At 41.6% G+C, this 17,773-nt stretch overlaps 1 protein-coding gene across 2 annotated transcripts in view; it reads right to left on the minus strand.

Annotated features, from left to right (window-relative positions):
- Positions 1-16,325, minus strand: part of LOC105929329 (gap junction delta-2 protein) — a 28,382-nt gene extending 12,057 nt beyond the window's left edge. The window contains exons 1-2 of one of the 2 annotated variants that reach the window (XM_012867052.3): positions 14,993-16,325; positions 12,187-12,243 (exon numbers count right to left, since the gene is read on the minus strand). In XM_012867052.3, coding sequence (XP_012722506.1) covers positions 12,187-12,243; positions 14,993-15,063 — 128 coding nt within the window. In that variant the 5' untranslated portion in view covers positions 15,064-16,325. The remainder of the gene's footprint in view (positions 1-12,186; positions 12,244-14,992) is intronic. The other variant, XM_012867053.3, reaches the window with a different exon arrangement.
- Between the last annotated feature and the right edge of the window lie 1,448 nt (positions 16,326-17,773).

Genomic DNA, 17,773 nt, shown 5'->3' on the forward strand with positions numbered 1-17,773 from the left:
TTGTGCCGCTGAATTTTAGTGAGAGTTAAATTGTTGCTCTGCTTGTGTCATGAACTGCGGGGTTTTAGCAGGACCAAAATCCTGACAAGGCCTCAGATGCTGTAAGATGAAGACAAGGTTTTAATATAGGCAAAAAAAAAAAAACGGCTAACGTATTAATTAGCTCAGTACGAAGAACATTGGGTATGGAGAATGTAACAGAGAAACAGGGAGCATGACGTCAACGGACTAAACAGGCAATGAAAAGTGAAAACTGGGGAGTTTAAATACAGAGGAGCGGGTGGAGAGAAGTGGGGCAGGACCAGGGGAAGGTAATCAGGAGGAGATGAGGAATGACTGAGCCCAAAGGAAACAGTACAGTTGAGGGGAGGAATCTAAAAAGGAAATATTACAAACTGTACATAGAACAAACCGACAACCTTAATAAAATCTAAAATCTAAATCTAAATAAAATTAAAATCTAAAGAGGAACAAAACAGAAACATAAAGAAATCCAAAAGCTCAACACTTAAGAATAATAAGCATAAGGAAATAACTAAAGAAAGAAGGAGCTATGAAACGTAACAGCAAAGAAATAATCAAAATACAAACATGAGACAATAATAATAAAAAAGTATGAGGCAATTGAAACAGCAAAATATATTCGCACTATACTAGTAATACATTGGATTATGAGGAATACAGTTGTTTTTATAAGCAATTCTTTTCATTTAGAATTGCTCTTCTGATAAAAAATTAAAATAAAAAAGATAAAACATGGTGGGCTTTATGATTAAACAATTCGCACACACAGCTTTTAACGTTTTCTCACTGCACAGCCTAACCATGCATGGCTGCACAGCACACCGGATCCTGCTTTTCTACATCTCATTCATCTTTATGTCATCGAAAATTATCCTTTCATCTAAAACTACCCTTTCATTTCTATTCAAAGTACATGTAAACAATACATCTAAGATGAGTTGAAAGCTTCAAATGAATCACATCAGCATTTCCATTTCAGTCTGAACCAGTGCTTTATGCTGATTATATCAAAATAAGCTTTTTTAAAATATATTCCATAAATCATCCTCTCTTGTCAGAAAAAGTAATGGCATTTGAGGCAAATGCGGTGGAGTCAGGAATAATGTTTAAACTCAGAGCAAAATTGATTTATTTTTGCAGGATGATGTTGATTATCTTTGGATTCTCTTTTCCTTATTGCTTCATATAACATTTCATTATTTTTCACTCTGACTTCCAGCATAAAGATAAGTTGTTCAATCACACCACCTGTCTGCAAGCTTTTTGTAGGAAAGCATGCAGAAAATGTTGCTGTAACATCAATGAATTATTTATTTTTCCTTACACATATTAATTTGAATTTTAAAAGAAATTACATATAAATAGGAATTGTTTGTTTTACTCAACAAAGAAAAAAAAAAGAAGCAGATGAAATGTTGTGTTTTCGCCTTCTGTCATATTGGTCCCTGATTCGGCTGACTTGGCACTGCCCCACTTGGCCATCTTGTCGAGGAGAAATCCTAGATGTGGAGTGGTGTCCAAGGATGTGGAAGAAACTCGGATCTGACATTAACAGGGAAGGGTCCATGAATTATTTTGTTCAAAATTAAAGTTTTGCAGGATTTTTTTTTTTTTTTTTGCTAAATCAAAGAACCGAGAGTTCAAGATGTCAGACATCATTGATTGAAATAAGTTGAATAGTAAATGTTTCACCAATAGAGAAATTCTGTCATTGTGACCATTGGTGCATACAGCATGTCATTTTTGCTGTTATATCTGCATGTCCTTGTTATAAATAATGTGGCGATGAGCAGCATGTAGCTTTGTGCCTTTCATTTTAAGAGCAGCTTTTCAGTGAAATTTCTAAACAGCAGATTAAACGCAATTTCAAGTCTCAGGGGGGCAATGGGGGGGATCTCGTTTTCTTTTGATAAACTTCTCATTCATTGATGAAAAAAATACTTAAAATCACATTAAAGCGGATTGCTTGTGGTTAGTTTATTTTTGGCATGCAAATTACAGTAGACTGAGAGTTGGAAATGGATGCACCTCAAAGGTTGTCGACTTCAATTAGGTTTTGCCAAAATCCTGCCTTTGGTCTGAGAAGTTGCATATAAACGCATCTGATTGGAAAAGAGACAGGCATGTTGATTTTCAAAAACATTATTTATCCTTTTTTAATTATTTAAAAATGGGAATGAAACTTCTAATCTTCTCATTAAGCAGCTTAATAATTACTTTTAGGATTACAGCAAATCAAACCGTTCTTATAATTACTGATCAACTTTTTATGTCTTCACTGGTATATTGATGATTTATGGTGAGTTTACAATGATCGCCCTGCTGTACAATAAAAATAAAGCAGAAATAACAAACAACACTGCTGAAAGCAGGCGTTCGCTTGTTGCTCCTATTCGTATGCAAGATAGCATTAGCGCTGAAGCACAACTAGCTGCTACAGGAAGTTAGAAAAGCAGACGTTGAAAACTCCCATCACTTGTAACTTTAAATGTTTTATGACTGTTTTGAAACTATTCTAAACATTTTTGTATTTCTGTAATGATTACGTTCAATTCAATTTAATGTAATATTTTACAAGATGCTATAATGATACTTTGAGGAACCAAAGTTCCTCCAAAAATGAGTGTCAAGAGCTAATGGAGATATACTGACTTGAGCTTACAAGTTATGTAGACGGTTGCCACTTTTACACAATGCTTCCCTGGGATGGTCTCTCATTTGAAGCTATCTACACTTCCCCACTACCATCCATCCATCCATCCATCCATCCATCCATCCATCCATCCATCCATGGTCTTCTGTTGATCCTAGATCAGGTCGTGGGGGAAACAGGTCCAGTAGGAAACCCCAGACATCCCTCTCCCCAGCGACATCCTCCCAGCTCATTCTGGGGGACCCCAAGGCATTACCAGGCCAGACGGGATATATAGTCCCTCCAGTGAATTCTGGGTCTTCCCTGGAGTCTCTCCCCAGTGGGAAGAAAATATACACAGTGATTTTTTTTCTAATGTAATTTCAGAGTTATCCATAGTTAGTTCAAATTTGAAAGCTTCAAATGGAATATCTGCTACAGCTTGCAATCTAACTGTGATATGTGATTTCACTGTGCATAAGCGAAGAGAACACCCACTCGCCATTGACATAGCATGCTAATAACCAATTAAAACGTTGTCCGGGGAACTTCTGACTGTCAACTAACCTTTTTAAGTGTGTATGATACCCCCAGCTGAATCCTGCCCTGGACAGAAAGCCACGTCATTCATCTCAAAAATGGCCACTGTGTGTTGCATTTCATGCCAAATTAGCCTAAAAGCTGCTTGTGTAAAAACTTTTTATCAATACTCTTGGGAAGGAGTTTTATGTAAAATGTATTGATATGATCCCAGAACTATAATGTCTTTGTTGCATTTAAAATAGTTACATTTTGTTGACTACGACTTGCAGAACTTCATAATAGGTGTTACTTATTACTTTACTGATGTATGGCTCAGAGTTTTCAACAATCTGCTTTTTACCCTTGACAGTAGTCATGCACCCATCAACGTTTTGTTTTATTGGGGGGTTTTTTATCTGCATTTTGACGTGTTACATTAGAAAAAGTTGATGGAAATGGCAGAATTCAAAATAACTCACTCAATTTCGTAAACATGTTTTTGTGCTCGCTTGAAGGGGTGTTTGGTTTTTCGAAAAAGAGTTAATGGTCAAAACAGAAATGGAAACACATTTGCCCAGTAAGTTCTGACATATCGAACATTTCCTCACTCAACTGATCAGCTGTTTCTACATCTTCCCGGATATTTCCATACAATTGTAGTTGGCATGACAAAACAATTACAACTTGCTCAATAGCAACATAGTCCTGAAAACCTCCCTCCATCTTTCTTAGATGTGTGGACCATGCTAGTTTGCAACCTCTACTTCCTGATTACTACAGCCATGTCTTCTGATAAAATTATCCTTTGCATGCCCTGGTTAAATCGTCCCAAACCAGTAGATGGAAACTTAATTCACTTTTTTTCTTTCATTTTTTTTAAACACTTTAAAAACTTTGCATGACAATTGGATGGAAGCTATTGACGTTCACGTTCTGTTTGTTTGTTCGTTTGTTATGTGACAGTTTCAGGGTTCTCGCTACATGTAATTGATCGTGGCGCACTGCCACAGCAAAATAAAAGCCCCCATACCATCAGAATTATTATTTTTTATTATATGGCAAAACAATGTAAAGCATGTGAGATATATTTACCCTATATTTTGTACAGCCAATATTTGCGTACTTATACTAGCTATAATATGAGTTTGAAATTAATTTAAATATCATGGAATGTTAAAATCCTACTTTATTTTGAAAAACCAACACCGCCTGCTCATTCCTGTCTGCCTAGGGTTAGCTGGTGGTGTCTACCACTGTGCACTGTTCTGAGGAGGGAAGGAAAACTAGGGACAACAGTCCTGTGTTGCCCATTTAGCATCTTTGTTGCTATATTTAGCAACTTTTCAGACCTCTCTTGCAATTTCCTTTCAAAAAGCGACTCGCAACAAGTAACTTTTAGCGACTTTTTTTGTTTTTAATGGTGACTTTACCGAAAGCACCAGTTGTTCTTGAGTCACCGTATTGAGGCAGCAGCGAGAGCTGCCACAAGAATGCCCACTTCCCTCAGCGCTGTCTCACAGGCACACCACAGCTGCTGCTGCCTTGTCCCTTAAACGTAGTTTTTAAAGTAGTCTTTTTTTTGTCTCTGAAACTGTTGGACTAAAATAATTCCCTGAATTTGATTCACACACTGTTTCAATCACCTATTCACCTTGTTGACTTTGTGTGCCTCTGATAGCTGTCTTTTTGGTTCAGTTTGTTTTTTACACAGTGTGTATTAAAATTCATAAATCATTTTGTAAAGGAAACTTTTATTTCCAGACAAAATCACTACTTTTAATAACTACATTGTCTTGGCAAAAAGCTCTCCTAAAGCCTGGGGCACAAATGTATGCCCCCCCCCCCCCCTCCTCCTCCCCACCCCAAATAACTTGGCTCAGTAGACTATTGCGGACACAAAAAACTTGATTATGATATTCCTTGTTGAGACACTTCTGTGTATCAATATGTGGGGCAACAAGTAAGAATCAAAGTCAGAAAACTCTTGAATTTCTAATCGTCACTTAGTTTGGATCACTAAATGTTATCTGTAATTTTGTATATTTGCCATGATAGACCAGGCTTTTTCTGTTGTTCAACACAGGTAATTTCAAACCATTTAGTGACACCCAAAGGATCTCAGAAGTCTTCCTTTCCATATATTCCCTTTGCTGGAGTGCCAAACCCTTAGAAATTGCTTTTTAACCTTTTTTAGACTGATAGATAGATGACTTTGCTTTTCATCTGTTCTTATATTTCTTCCAAGTGGTGCATAATGAGTGACTTTTTGAGAGTTGTCCGACAGGTTTCGTGATTCTATAGTTCTGGCTGCAATCAGGACAGACTGTGGCTAGAAGAACCAAACCAAAAATTGGTTACATACTGGCATTTGATGCCAATTAATGATTCTCAAAATATGCGAGAAAGTAAATCCATTTTCTTGTTTTTTTAAGTGTGTATGAGTATAACCATTGTAGCTCAAACTTACTGCAAAGAGAAGAACAAACATCCTGCCTTATCCTCATTAAAGCACTTTCTACAGTTATGACTTCTTTGTTCTAAAGGTCGGGTTGCTCTACAGCTAGTTTCATTGATTTAGTTAGACTCCTATTGTTAGTCTTTGCCAGGTATTCTCTAAAGACAGAGTTCAATCAGTTTAAAGTCCAATAGGAGGAACTTTAATGTATTTCTGTGGATGCTTAGTAGTTGTAAATGCATCATTATGAGTGTAATGTTATAGCAATATGGAGCATGTATGTGATTCATAGGGATCGCATACATAAAGGATTATAAAGTCTGTACAAATGAACACATCGCTGAATGGTTGCTAAAATGAATAATAGCCCGTGCTGAACAAAAGTCAAACTCAGCTTTTTTGCAGAAATCGCCCGTCAAACAGAATAATCAATAGCGTTCAGCATCAGCTATTGCTGCACAAATAAAGCCGTGACAATTCTGGATGCACGTAGAAACTGTTTAATTCAAATCACAGCGGTGCTGGATGATGGATTACAATTTCTAACACCTCCGCGTATATTGGGGACATTATTTTCCCTTCTTTTTTTTTTTTTTTAGCAGAACAGGTCTTGTTCAGGAAAACGCCTCAGAAAGTGGCATGAAATATTTGCTGTCCCGGTGTTTCTGATCGGGTAATGCCCTCAATTCCAACAGAGCATTCCTGTATCTCAGAGTATTTTAGGAGAACTAGAATGCCCTCCTTAATGTAGGGTACTTCCGTCTTGTGGATATCCTGACCCATTTAGGAAAAAGTGAGGAGAATGTGTCCTTTAACAAACCACAAGAGTGAAAAGCTGCAGTGCAGAGTGCCAGGCACGGTGTATATTTTCCTTTTAAAGCCAACAAACAAGGATTTCATGTCTCATCCAGCATGGCACGGTTCCTCTTTCCTGTTTTTTTTTTTTTTTTTTTTTCAAGCCTTTACAGCAGCGAGGTATTTCATGCACCACTTTGTCCTCTGCATTAAAAGGCTGGTCAATTCCACATCCATTTTTAATGAATGACTTGACACGTGTTGCAACTTGAAACAGGCAGCGCACAACATTTATTAAGAATGTATGACTTATAATGCTAAAGTGGGAAGTGATAGAGAATAAATAATAAATTATTTGAGGGTTTTTTTTTATGCCTGCATTAAATGGGGAAACTGATTTGGACTTTAACACCGACATAAAATAAAAATTTTACACTACTCAGCTGAACAAAATGCCTCTGATATATGGTGGGTCTTATTTTACAAAAAGGAAATTAACATACCAAAGATTGTTTAGCAAACCATATCACCTCAGATTGCACGTAAGTTTTTATGCCTTTTTTTTTTTTCATTTAGTTCAGTAACTTCTCCAAAGGAAGCAGCTCTGACACATTCTCCGGACCGAGCCTCTGCAGAGAGCAAACATTTCCTCCTTCCTCTGCCTCCTGCTTCCCCTGCATGCACCCCTTTTTGCTCTACCTCTACATCATCTACTTCTCATCCATCTGGCAGCCTTTATCATTTGATCTTTCCTTAGATCCTTCAAGTCTTCCATTTATTGCTGCCTCTTGTGCTTTCTTACTCCTCTATTAGTCTTTGGCGCTGGCGGGACTACGGCATTGCAGTCTTGCTGAAGACGCATCAACACTTTTTCCTTCTTTTCCTCCCATGTTTCCTTCCCATGTGGCCTGAAACATATCGAATCCTGTCACATTAAGGAGCATCTGCCGTGTTAATCCTAAATTCATATGTGGCCTGTGCATTATGTAAATACTTTTTTTTTTCTTAAGTACGCTGTGTGTTAGAGCTAATGTTTAGGGTTTTAATGAACATGATTTTTTTTTTTTATGTCCTGTATAGCTGACATCACACAGGGGGATGAAAAAAATACAAAAGCAGATGGTGGGATATGCTATTCAACTTCTGCCGTCCACATTTAGTTATCCTTTTGGCAGAACAGCGGAGTTGAAAAACATTTTCCCTGCAGGAACAAGCCCTGCATTTGCGTGTCGTTTAAATTTGAATCTTTGCGTGCACAAAAAGAAAAACGATCAATACTTTATTGTGCCTTGTGTAGTGTGGAAACTATTCACGGGCTATTCCTTTAACTTTTTCACATTTTGTCACGCTATAACCATGAACTTGAATGTGTTCCATTGGGATTTTCTTCTTTTAGACCGACACAGAGAAGTGTGTGATTGTGAAGACAAAGGAAAATGACATGTGGTTTTGAACGTTTATGAGTTTATCAGGAAATACCAATATGTAACGTTGAGCCTACATTGCGGTACCTATACAAACTATTAGTGTTACACCCCACACATCTTGCCTTCTGAGGAAGAATAAAAGGGTAAATAGCAAATGGTCTGTACATGTATAGCACTTCATCAAGTCCTATATCAAGACCCCAAAGCGCTTTACACTACATTCAGAGCGGGGGTTCGAACCAGCAACACCAAAACCATATGAGATCTCATTTGTTATTTACACAAGCCATGTAGTGGACACAGCAAATGGGTGAAAGAAAGTCCTGCAGTCAGATGACCAAAACAGAACTACATGCAAAATGTCATGTGCGGTGGTAAACTTACACGGCGTACATCATTCTGAACACAGCAATCTCCACAGTGAACCAAGCAGGTGGCAGCACTGTGCTGTGGGGACGCTTTTCTTCAGCGGGAACAGAGGAGATGGTCGGAGTCATGGGGAGATGTTGGAGCTGAACGCTTGGCGGACCCAGGAAGTTAACCTGAGACTGGGCTGAAAGGTTCACCGTTCAGCAGGACAACCCTAAACGTAAAACCCGAGCCTCTGAGAAAGCCTGATAACATACGCACGCCACACTTCCCAGATCTGTAAAAAGGTTTTCAAAACTATGTCATGTATTTCCTTCTGCTTCGCAATTATGCACCGTTGTGTGTTGGACTATTAGATAAAATCTTTGTTTAATACATTAAAAACATTATGATCTGGGGTCCTCTCGCACAAAATGTTAGGCCGATTATCACAAATCTTGGGGGTTAAGGTAGATGCAGATCCAGATTGTGAAATCAAGATTGTGAAAATCAAGCTTTTTCCATCTGAGGCAGTTAGCCAAAATAAAGCCTTTTATATAAAAGCAGCTTTTTCAAACACTGATTCATGCCTTCATAACATCTAGGCTGGACTACTGAAACGCACGATATCTTGGGGTTAGTGAGGCATCCATCAGGCGCCTGCAGGTTGCGCAAAATGCTGCAGCACGACTTTTAACTGGAACAAAAAGGTCTGAGCACATGAGCCCCATCTTAAACTCCCTTCATTGGTTGCCTGTACATTTCAGGATCCATTTTAAAGTGCTTTTACTTGATTTTAAATCTCTTAACTCAACCAACCACACACAGACACACCTTTCTGAGCTGCTGCACTCCCATTCAACCGGCCCGCTCCCTTTGGTCTGCCAACAAGCAGCTCCTTCCTGTCCCTAGATCAAAGTGGAAACTAAGAGGAGATCAGGCCTTCGCTCCGAAACTGTGGACCAATCTACCATTGGATGTCAGGCAGACCTCATCTCTTTAAGAGTTCAAGATTCTTCTTAAAACACATAGCTGAAGCCTTTTGTACATCCTACTGTAAGAGGCTGACTCTATTTTTACTTGTTTTTTTATTATTATTTTCATTTTAACTATTTTTACTGTTTTCAACTATCTTGTTTGTCTATTTTAACTTGTCTGTGTTTTATTTGTCTCTTTTATTTGCGCAGCACTTTGTTGACCTTTGCTCTTGTAAAGTGCTTTATAAATAAATATGGTACGGTATCAAAGTTGTATTTATGACATGAAAAAGTGCCAAGAAGGTCAATGGTTAGAAATACTTTTTCAAGACCCTATATATGATTATGTTATATCACAAGACCTATGAGCTAATCAGGATTTGTGTGGGTTTCACAGCAGTGGGCACGTAACATACTTGCCGTTATAGTGACAATTTTAGAAGATTCCCAAATAAATTGCGAATAAACCCATGAGACACAAAACAACCACCAACATTATCAAGGCTGCCAATTCAATTTAACACAGCTGTGCCCTCAGCATAAAAAAAAATGTTGCTCATTTTTGTGACAGGCATTCAGAGATCCATGGACGGCACACTACAGACAGCACAGCGCTGACTAATGCCACCTAATTACTTTCCATTATGAATCCTAATCAAATAGGCCTGAATATCTCTGTAAGCATGCATTTCAATTAAATATATAGAGGGCACAAATAGCTCCGGCTCTGTCCTCTTAGAAGGCTCCCTCTGCCCATTACAACCAGAAATTTCATTAATTTCCCAAACGGACAGAGCATAAGAGACAGGTGGTGGCTCTTTTTCAGCCTTTTTAAATCTCAAAGTCCCACATCATTGTAATTTTAGGCACCGGTTTTTATATATATATATATATATATATATATATATATATATATATATATATATATATATATATATATATATATATATATATATATATATATATATATGTAATGGTCTGTAAATGAGTTTATTGCAGCCTTGGCAATGTTTTGTTTTACCGTACAATCATGATTACAGACATTGGTTACCCATGCACACGCTGTACATAGACCAGTCAGATCACAATAAATAAAATCAATCTCTGAATGAGTCACCATACGCACGGCACCTGGGGTTAGTCAGAGGCACAGAAGCAACAATCAGTTGTCATTCTCCTTCCAAGACCATAGTTAAGCTAACCTATGCCGCTCAATGAAGATGCTCCTATTTTTAACACAGTTCTGTACTCCTGGAGTAATTACCTATCCCTATGCCTGGGCATAGGTTAGCTTAAAACCTACAATTAAGAATCAGCTTAATTGTAGCTGGATCAGACAGTGTAGGCCAACTAGAAACTACATTTGTGGATTGCCGTTAGTGAAACGATGACCGACATGCAACTGTCTGTCAGAGTGATGCGGGGGAACCATTTCGGACATGGGGAGATGTCTCGTCTTTCTACTTTGGAAACGCGACCTTGGTGCTGCAAGCACACACATGCAGAACTGTTAAAAAACAAAAAACAAAAATGACACACAGACAGGCTGGACGTCCCTACTGGTGATGCGGTCATCGCACAGTGGCTGCATGCTCTGGCCACACCCGGTGAAGTGTTAGACTTCACGATGCACGACAGTGCCACAATACATCACAGTTGGATATTTTCACAAGTGCAATGGAGCACACCTGACCACCCCTAACGACGGGACGGTTGGGGGTGGTCAGTGGTGCTGTAGACCCGAACCTTTCAACCCATAGAGGTCAGTGCACAAATTTGGACTCGGCATGTAATTTAGTGTGGAGTGGCTCAGTAACAATCTAAGAGGCACCTCCACAGCACAAAAGTGTGCCGGTGGTGAACAAGTCTCCAATTTGCTGGTACATCCATGGATTTCATTATCATGATTTAATGTGTAAGGTGTCCATAATTTTCTGACCATGCAGACACATGCTTAGGATTGTTGTTATCTTCAGTACATTTGGTGAAACTGCAAATAATTGCCTCTCTATAGGTAGAAAGCCCAGATCCAGACCACCGATAATCTGTAATAACCTAATTAAAGTCTTAAAATATGGAACCTAGTGTGTGATTCCCACTATCTTTTAATAAGGGTTTCCTACAGACAGGCTATATATAAAAACCAGTCGATTTTAAAAAGGATTCAAAAAAAAAAAAGATTCAGGGATCTATGACAATAAAAAATCCTTCAGAAATACTGTACAAAGGGAATCCAAAAGACAATGTAGCTTGTCTCCTTTTTGTCCTCGTCTGACTAAATCAAAGAAGGGCTGGAAAGCTCGAAAAGTAACAACTAATACCCTAGGGTCGACTAGAAAGAGCCATGTAGGATAAACACAGTCTGAGGGAGGCCAAACACAGAGGGATCATTTACAAAGCATCTCAGTGTAATCAGCACTGTATCACATAGCTGTGGTTGTTGTAAAACTACTCTCTATGGGGGAGAGGGGGTGTTTTTTCTCTAGCTCAAAGGATCATTTAGATAACTAAATTTGTATCACTTTGACAAAATACTTTTTTTTAAGCACTTGCAGACAAAAAAAATGGCATGACGAATTATCCTGCACCAATTTGGAAAAGCAGTGATTATTTAAATGTAGAACATTTTTGGAATCAGGGAACCCTTCATAATGTTGACATGCCTGAATAATTACAAGAAAGCAATACATCTTCAGAGTATTCATCATGATTTTGAATGAAGTAGCAGACAAATTGAGAGTTGCTTCTGTGCCTCTGTAAGACTGTTGGTGGCTTGAATTATCCAGAGATGGATTTTCGGCGTTCTTTGCACCCTGCGATTTCACAGGGTTTCATTGATTCAGCTGCCAGGACAAGGGGATTTTAAAGCTGCGTTAGCTATTTTTTTTTCTTCTCTTTATTTTGACCACTAGGGGGCGGAAAGACTCCAAAACACGTCCACAACAGTTAGCATCTAGCTTATCAAGTTGTTATGGCTGACATATTAGCAAACAGTTGCCTACTCACATATCCAGCAGAAACAGAGCAACACGGACATCCCTTTGGTCTCCTTTGTCTGGCCACCTGTTGAATGTAATTCCAATATTCACTGTCGCTTTAGCCTTTGTTTTCTCCTCTGGCTCATGAGAGACATATGTGTACCACTTTGTTTTTCCAAATGGCCGACTTCAATCACCAGCTCTCCCAGTTCGTTGAAATGTCACGCAGGTAAGCTAGCTCGTCTTAGCGCTTGATCCGACAGAAGCCGCACCAGTCCGTAAGCTAGCTAACTCTGAGCAGGGTATATATATATATATATATATATATATATATATATATATATTGCTTGATGCACCTTTAAATCAAGCCGATTTGCAGGTTTTCATCCCTCCTGAGAACTAGACAAGGTGATTTCATTGGTTGATGCTCTTTTAGCTATCAAAGGGGAGCTGACTGAAATTACCTAGCTTACTTAGAGGTTGAAAGAAAATTCTCCACCAAAGAAAGTTCCACAGTCAAGATCATTTTTTGTGGATACCTTCAAGCAGTAGTCGGATACTCCGCTACACACGGGCTGGTGTCCAGCGTGTAGGTGTTTCCCCGCTTGAACACTCCAGTCAGAAATGCCGAGATAATTCAGGGATCTGGTGTTCGAGCAGGGACGCATCTCAAACGGGCAGGACACGTTCCCCCCGAGGGCCAGAATTTACAACCTCTGTCTGGGAGGCTCACATCTTCTTTGCTGCATTGATACGGTTGCAGAATCGCTGGTTCGGCACATTGCTTAGAGAGTACTTATTAGTGCCTTGTGAAGGTTTTCACACACATTGAACTTTTTTCCACATTTTGGTGCTTACAACCACAAACTGCAATGTGTCATATTTGAATTTTTAAGTTACAGACAAACACAATGTCTCACATATTTGTAAGGTAGAAGCAGAATGATACATGGTGCAATATTATTTTTTCTTTGTTTGTTTATTTTTTTTAAAACATGTGGAAAATGTGGCCTGCAGTTATATCTACCGTTCTTCCAGGTTTGCCCTGTACGCAGCTACCCATCAGCCCTGACCAGCTACCCTCTCCCAGCGCCATCAAGCAGTCCCACAGCATGATGCCACCACCATCATGTTTTAAACTGGTGTTTCCCAGGTGTTAGTTTCCCACCCCGCAGCATTCTGCTTTGTAAGCAAAAAAAAGTTAAGCTTTGGTCTCATGGGATCAGAGCTGTTTCTTCTACATGCTTGCTGTGTCCCCTGAATGACTTCTGGAAAACTATAGTACAAATTCAACTTCTCTTCATTTTTCTGCCTCCAATGGCTTTCTTCCTTCTCTGAATCTGAAATCATGAAGCCAGATTGATTGAGTTCACAAATAGTAGTTCTGTCAAAGGATTCTCCCACCTGAGCAGCTGATCTCTGCAGCTCCCCCAAGGTTCAGATGGACCTCTTGCCTGCTCCTCTGAAAACTCTCGTTTAGGTGGATGAACATATCTGGTAGGGTTGCTATTAAGCCACTCAGATTAGGTGACATCTGAAAGCCATGGATTGCACTGTATTTTATTTATGGGCACCAGAGTGAAGGGGGTGGAACGCAACTGCAAGGTAAATTTTCTCAGATTCTAGTATATATTTTAAAAATCAACATGTATCATTTAGCTTCCACTTTACAATGCACCACAATACAATACTGTATCGTACTCTCAGATGAAAATATGGCTAAATACATTGAAGTTTGTTGTAGTAATGTGGCGACATGTGACAAAATAATTAAGAAGTGTGAATAATTTTCCAAGGCACTCTATTAAGCCGTTTTCACTCCTTTAACAGGTTAAAGAGCCACATTAGGAAGAAGGAAGGTTAGAGCATGCCCTTGCTCTAGACTCCCTGTGATCAGGGTTAATGGAGAGAGAACAGCCACATTAACTGTTTCAAAGGTTTCCCATTTTCTTTCTCTTCCAATGAGCAAATTTCAAATTACACTCTGATCCATCCTGGTCTCAGAGGCTGGGCAACGTTCACTTTTCCAAATGAACATCCAAGTGGGAACGTTTGGATAGTGTTCAGTCGGGCGGAAAATTCCACTTTTGCCTCCCATTAATCACACGGAGCTGATGTGGAGCACATATTTTACACGGATTGTACACGGTGTCTCCGCAGCACGTCCCGACTCACAATCCGAGAAACCTTTTCTTCACCTCATCACTACAAACAAACGGTTCTCACTGTGAACGTGAGAAGGGATCTCACGGTTCCGGTCACTGGGAAGCAGGTTAGTGTGGGCCAAAAGAAGCTCATTAACTTTTTTTTTTTTCTTCAAAGAAAGAAAGAATCTTTTCCAATGTCAGTCACCTGCTCCCAGCTTTTATTTGTACCTTCTTAACCTGCCTGTTCACCTTGTGTTCATCTTTCACACCTCTTCTCCCCTCTCGCTCCTACTCCCCTCTCCTCCTTCTGTCCTATTGGTCTGTGGCCAAGTTCAATCTATCAACAGCCAGGCTATTAGGTGGTATCAACGGACGACCCTCTCTGCATTAACCATAATGCTTATCGAAGCCTTTTATTGATTATGTGCAATTAGTTTATCCCTTAACTAGTGATGCTCGAGGAGGATAAGTGTGAGGAGAGCAGAAGGTGGAAAAGGAAAATCAGGGAAGACTGAGGAGAGATCACGGGGACAAGCCTTGAGGAGGAGCGGGGGGGGGGGGGGGGGGGTGTCCGAACAACACGGGTACTGTACATGAAAGCACACACCTCAGATTAATATCGACAGAACAACACAAACATGAGACAGGAGCATTTTTTTTTACACATCGCAAGAGCCAGCGTCTTACCGTCCAATCATGGTGGAGTGCTGCTGGACAGCTGCCTCCAGCAGCCTCTCCAGGATGGTCCATTCGCCCATGGTGATGGACGGCTGTCAGCGGGGGTCAGGAGAAACGGGACTCTTCTTCCTTCAGCTTCGCTCCGGCCCGCAGGACCAGCCTACGACCCGGTGGGTCACACCGCCGGCGCCACACCGGCTCCTCTCCGACCTCTAACTCGCTTGACCCGGCTGCTCGTCTCAGTGCTGGTGTCTCCTTCTGGGACTGTCCTACAGTGCGTCCCCCTTTCTGGGTGCTGAACTCACTGCATCCCCCCCCTCAGTCAGTGTGCACCCCCCCACCCCCTACCATCACTACCTCCTCTACAGTGCAGTGATGCTTGTCCTCCACCCCCCCTGCAGCAGCACTCTGCTCTGCGCTACAGCATATGCTACAGCTCACTGTACAACAGCCATGATCACCCTCTCGCTGTTCCACTTTCCTCTCTCCGTCCTCTAGCTGTTCTCTCTCCTCCTCTCTCCCTCCGTCCCTCCCCTACCCCCGGGGCACTCCTTCTACTTCAGCTGCACTCTCGACCGTCGGTGTCGCTCGGCACTCGTCCTTGCATTGTGCATCTTTGTCTTTGCTGCATCCTTGCTGCTCTGACCTAAAGACTCTCCCACACACACACACACACACACACACGGCACACACAGCTGATCCACTTCGCCTAACACACACACACTTTCCGCTCGGTGACAGCTTTCGAATCCCTCTCCCCCCCCTCCCCACTTCACTGCAGACCCACGCCAGAACACAAAGCCCCTGTCTGCTGAATGTCACTTCATGACTGGAGGAATGGATCGCTCCCCCGTATAGCTCAGAGCGCCACACGGACCCATAAAAACCCCCCGCGCACACGTAGACACTCACATGTACTCACGCAACAACAAAAAAACACGCCGCCACCCAGCCCCTCGGTAATAAATCAGCCGCCTTGCTGCATCCAGCCAAGAAGCAGCTCTCTCCGAAGACCTTCTGTCCTGTCGTCGTCCCCCCCTTCGCTAATTTCGTCCCAGTCCAGTGCCCAGAGTCATGTCTGCTGCAGGGAGCAGGGATGGAGAGCTTGTCCTGTGAAACCTATGTCTAGGCTCCATCATCTGGCATCCCCCCCCCTTCCCCTTCCACCTCCACTGACTTCCTCCTGTCCCTCCTCTGTTTCACGTTTGCGTGCAGATCTCAGTCCCTCCAGCTACCTCTCTGCCTCAGTGCTCGGTCCCCATCTCTACTCTAGGAGCTCTGTGCTCTCTTCCCTGTCCCTGTGCCTCCTTCCTTGCTTTCTCACTCTATCTCTGTCACACTCTGTGAGCATGCAACACCCCCCCTCCCTCCCTCCCTCCCTCCCTCCCTCCTCCTCTGTACCTTCTCCGCTCATAGATCTGCTCCCTCTCATCCCTCTCCCTATTTCGCTCCCTCCCCTTCCTTCTTCTCGCCTCCTCGGGTAAATGTGCTGGGATTGCTACCCTGATCGCTGCTTCCCTTATGCTTGCAAGAATGCCTGCTGCCGCGCTGCTGTGCCTGTCCCCTGCCTGATGTTGCACAGAAAGGGACGGATTTGGGATCAAACAGAGCGTGCTGCCATGCAATCCATTACTCCATCTCGAACGCATTCTGCTGCCACCGGATCACACGGATTAAAGGACAAAGTATCTGGTGTAGGGTTTTTTTTTTTACCCCACCACACCAGATACCATATTTATCTGCTAATTTCTCCATCTGACCCAGCCCTAGTACCCTTTCTGTTCTTTCTCTCTTCATCTTCCTTATGCAGCGTCCATTAAAGCACCCCCCCCCCACGCTCTGTCCCTCTCTAGAGGAATGAGTGCCGTATTGTACATTGCCGTGACATTGAAAGCTGCATTCATTAGATTTATGTTAAGGTGGAGAAGGAAATGTGATGGTCTTCCTTCCAGCACACCCACAGAGGCATATAGACGCATGGCTTGCGACCGACAAAGTCAAATACATACGTGCGATCAAGGTAAGCAGAGGATCGACAGTAGTTTGAGTTATATGGAAGCCCCTGAATTGCTGTCAAGACGTGAGTCATGGCAATGCCGTCCCGTGGACTGAGTCAAGGTTTGCAGAAGCAAAAAGATCCAGCGTCAGCAAATGAGACCCAGCGCACCAGAATGGAGTCAAGGCAGCACATTTAGCTGTATCATGCGCCTGAGATAAATGCAATAGGTGAAATTGAACACTTTTATCTTAGAACCTTACAACATGCACACGTGGGAAATAGATAAAGATCAGGACTTGATGGGGCAGCAAAGAGATTTTGCCAGATCAGCATCTTCTATGGTGGGACTAGAGGAGGGAGGGAGGAAGGGGGAAGGGGTCTTTCCTTTACCAAGGACATATGGCGTAGGAGGGCTTTTGCAGAGAGAGGAGCTGGGCTGGTGGAGTGTGAGGGTTCATGTTTGGCACGGGTCTGCTCTCAAACCGAGGAGCTGAAGCCACCGGGATCGGCCCGCTGGCAGTCGGGGAGTCACCGGATGCCTCATGAACGAAGGGACACAGATGTGCGTTGTGTTTTCAGTGACCTAGAAGGGAGGACTGAAGCAGGCGCAAACACACGTACGGCATTCACAGACAATGCGCACAATATCAATTAGAACGCAGGCGTAAATGCAAGCGTCAGAACACAAATATTTAAAAATTTGGTTGAAACCTGTAAAGGAATTCATAAAATTAAAATGTTGTCAGGATGGACAAGAAGAAGGGAAACCTATTCATAGTTTTCAAAATATT

The sequence above is a fragment of the Fundulus heteroclitus genome, chromosome 11, assembly GCF_011125445.2.
Source record: "Fundulus heteroclitus isolate FHET01 chromosome 11, MU-UCD_Fhet_4.1, whole genome shotgun sequence".
NCBI lineage: Eukaryota > Metazoa > Chordata > Actinopteri > Cyprinodontiformes > Fundulidae > Fundulus > Fundulus heteroclitus.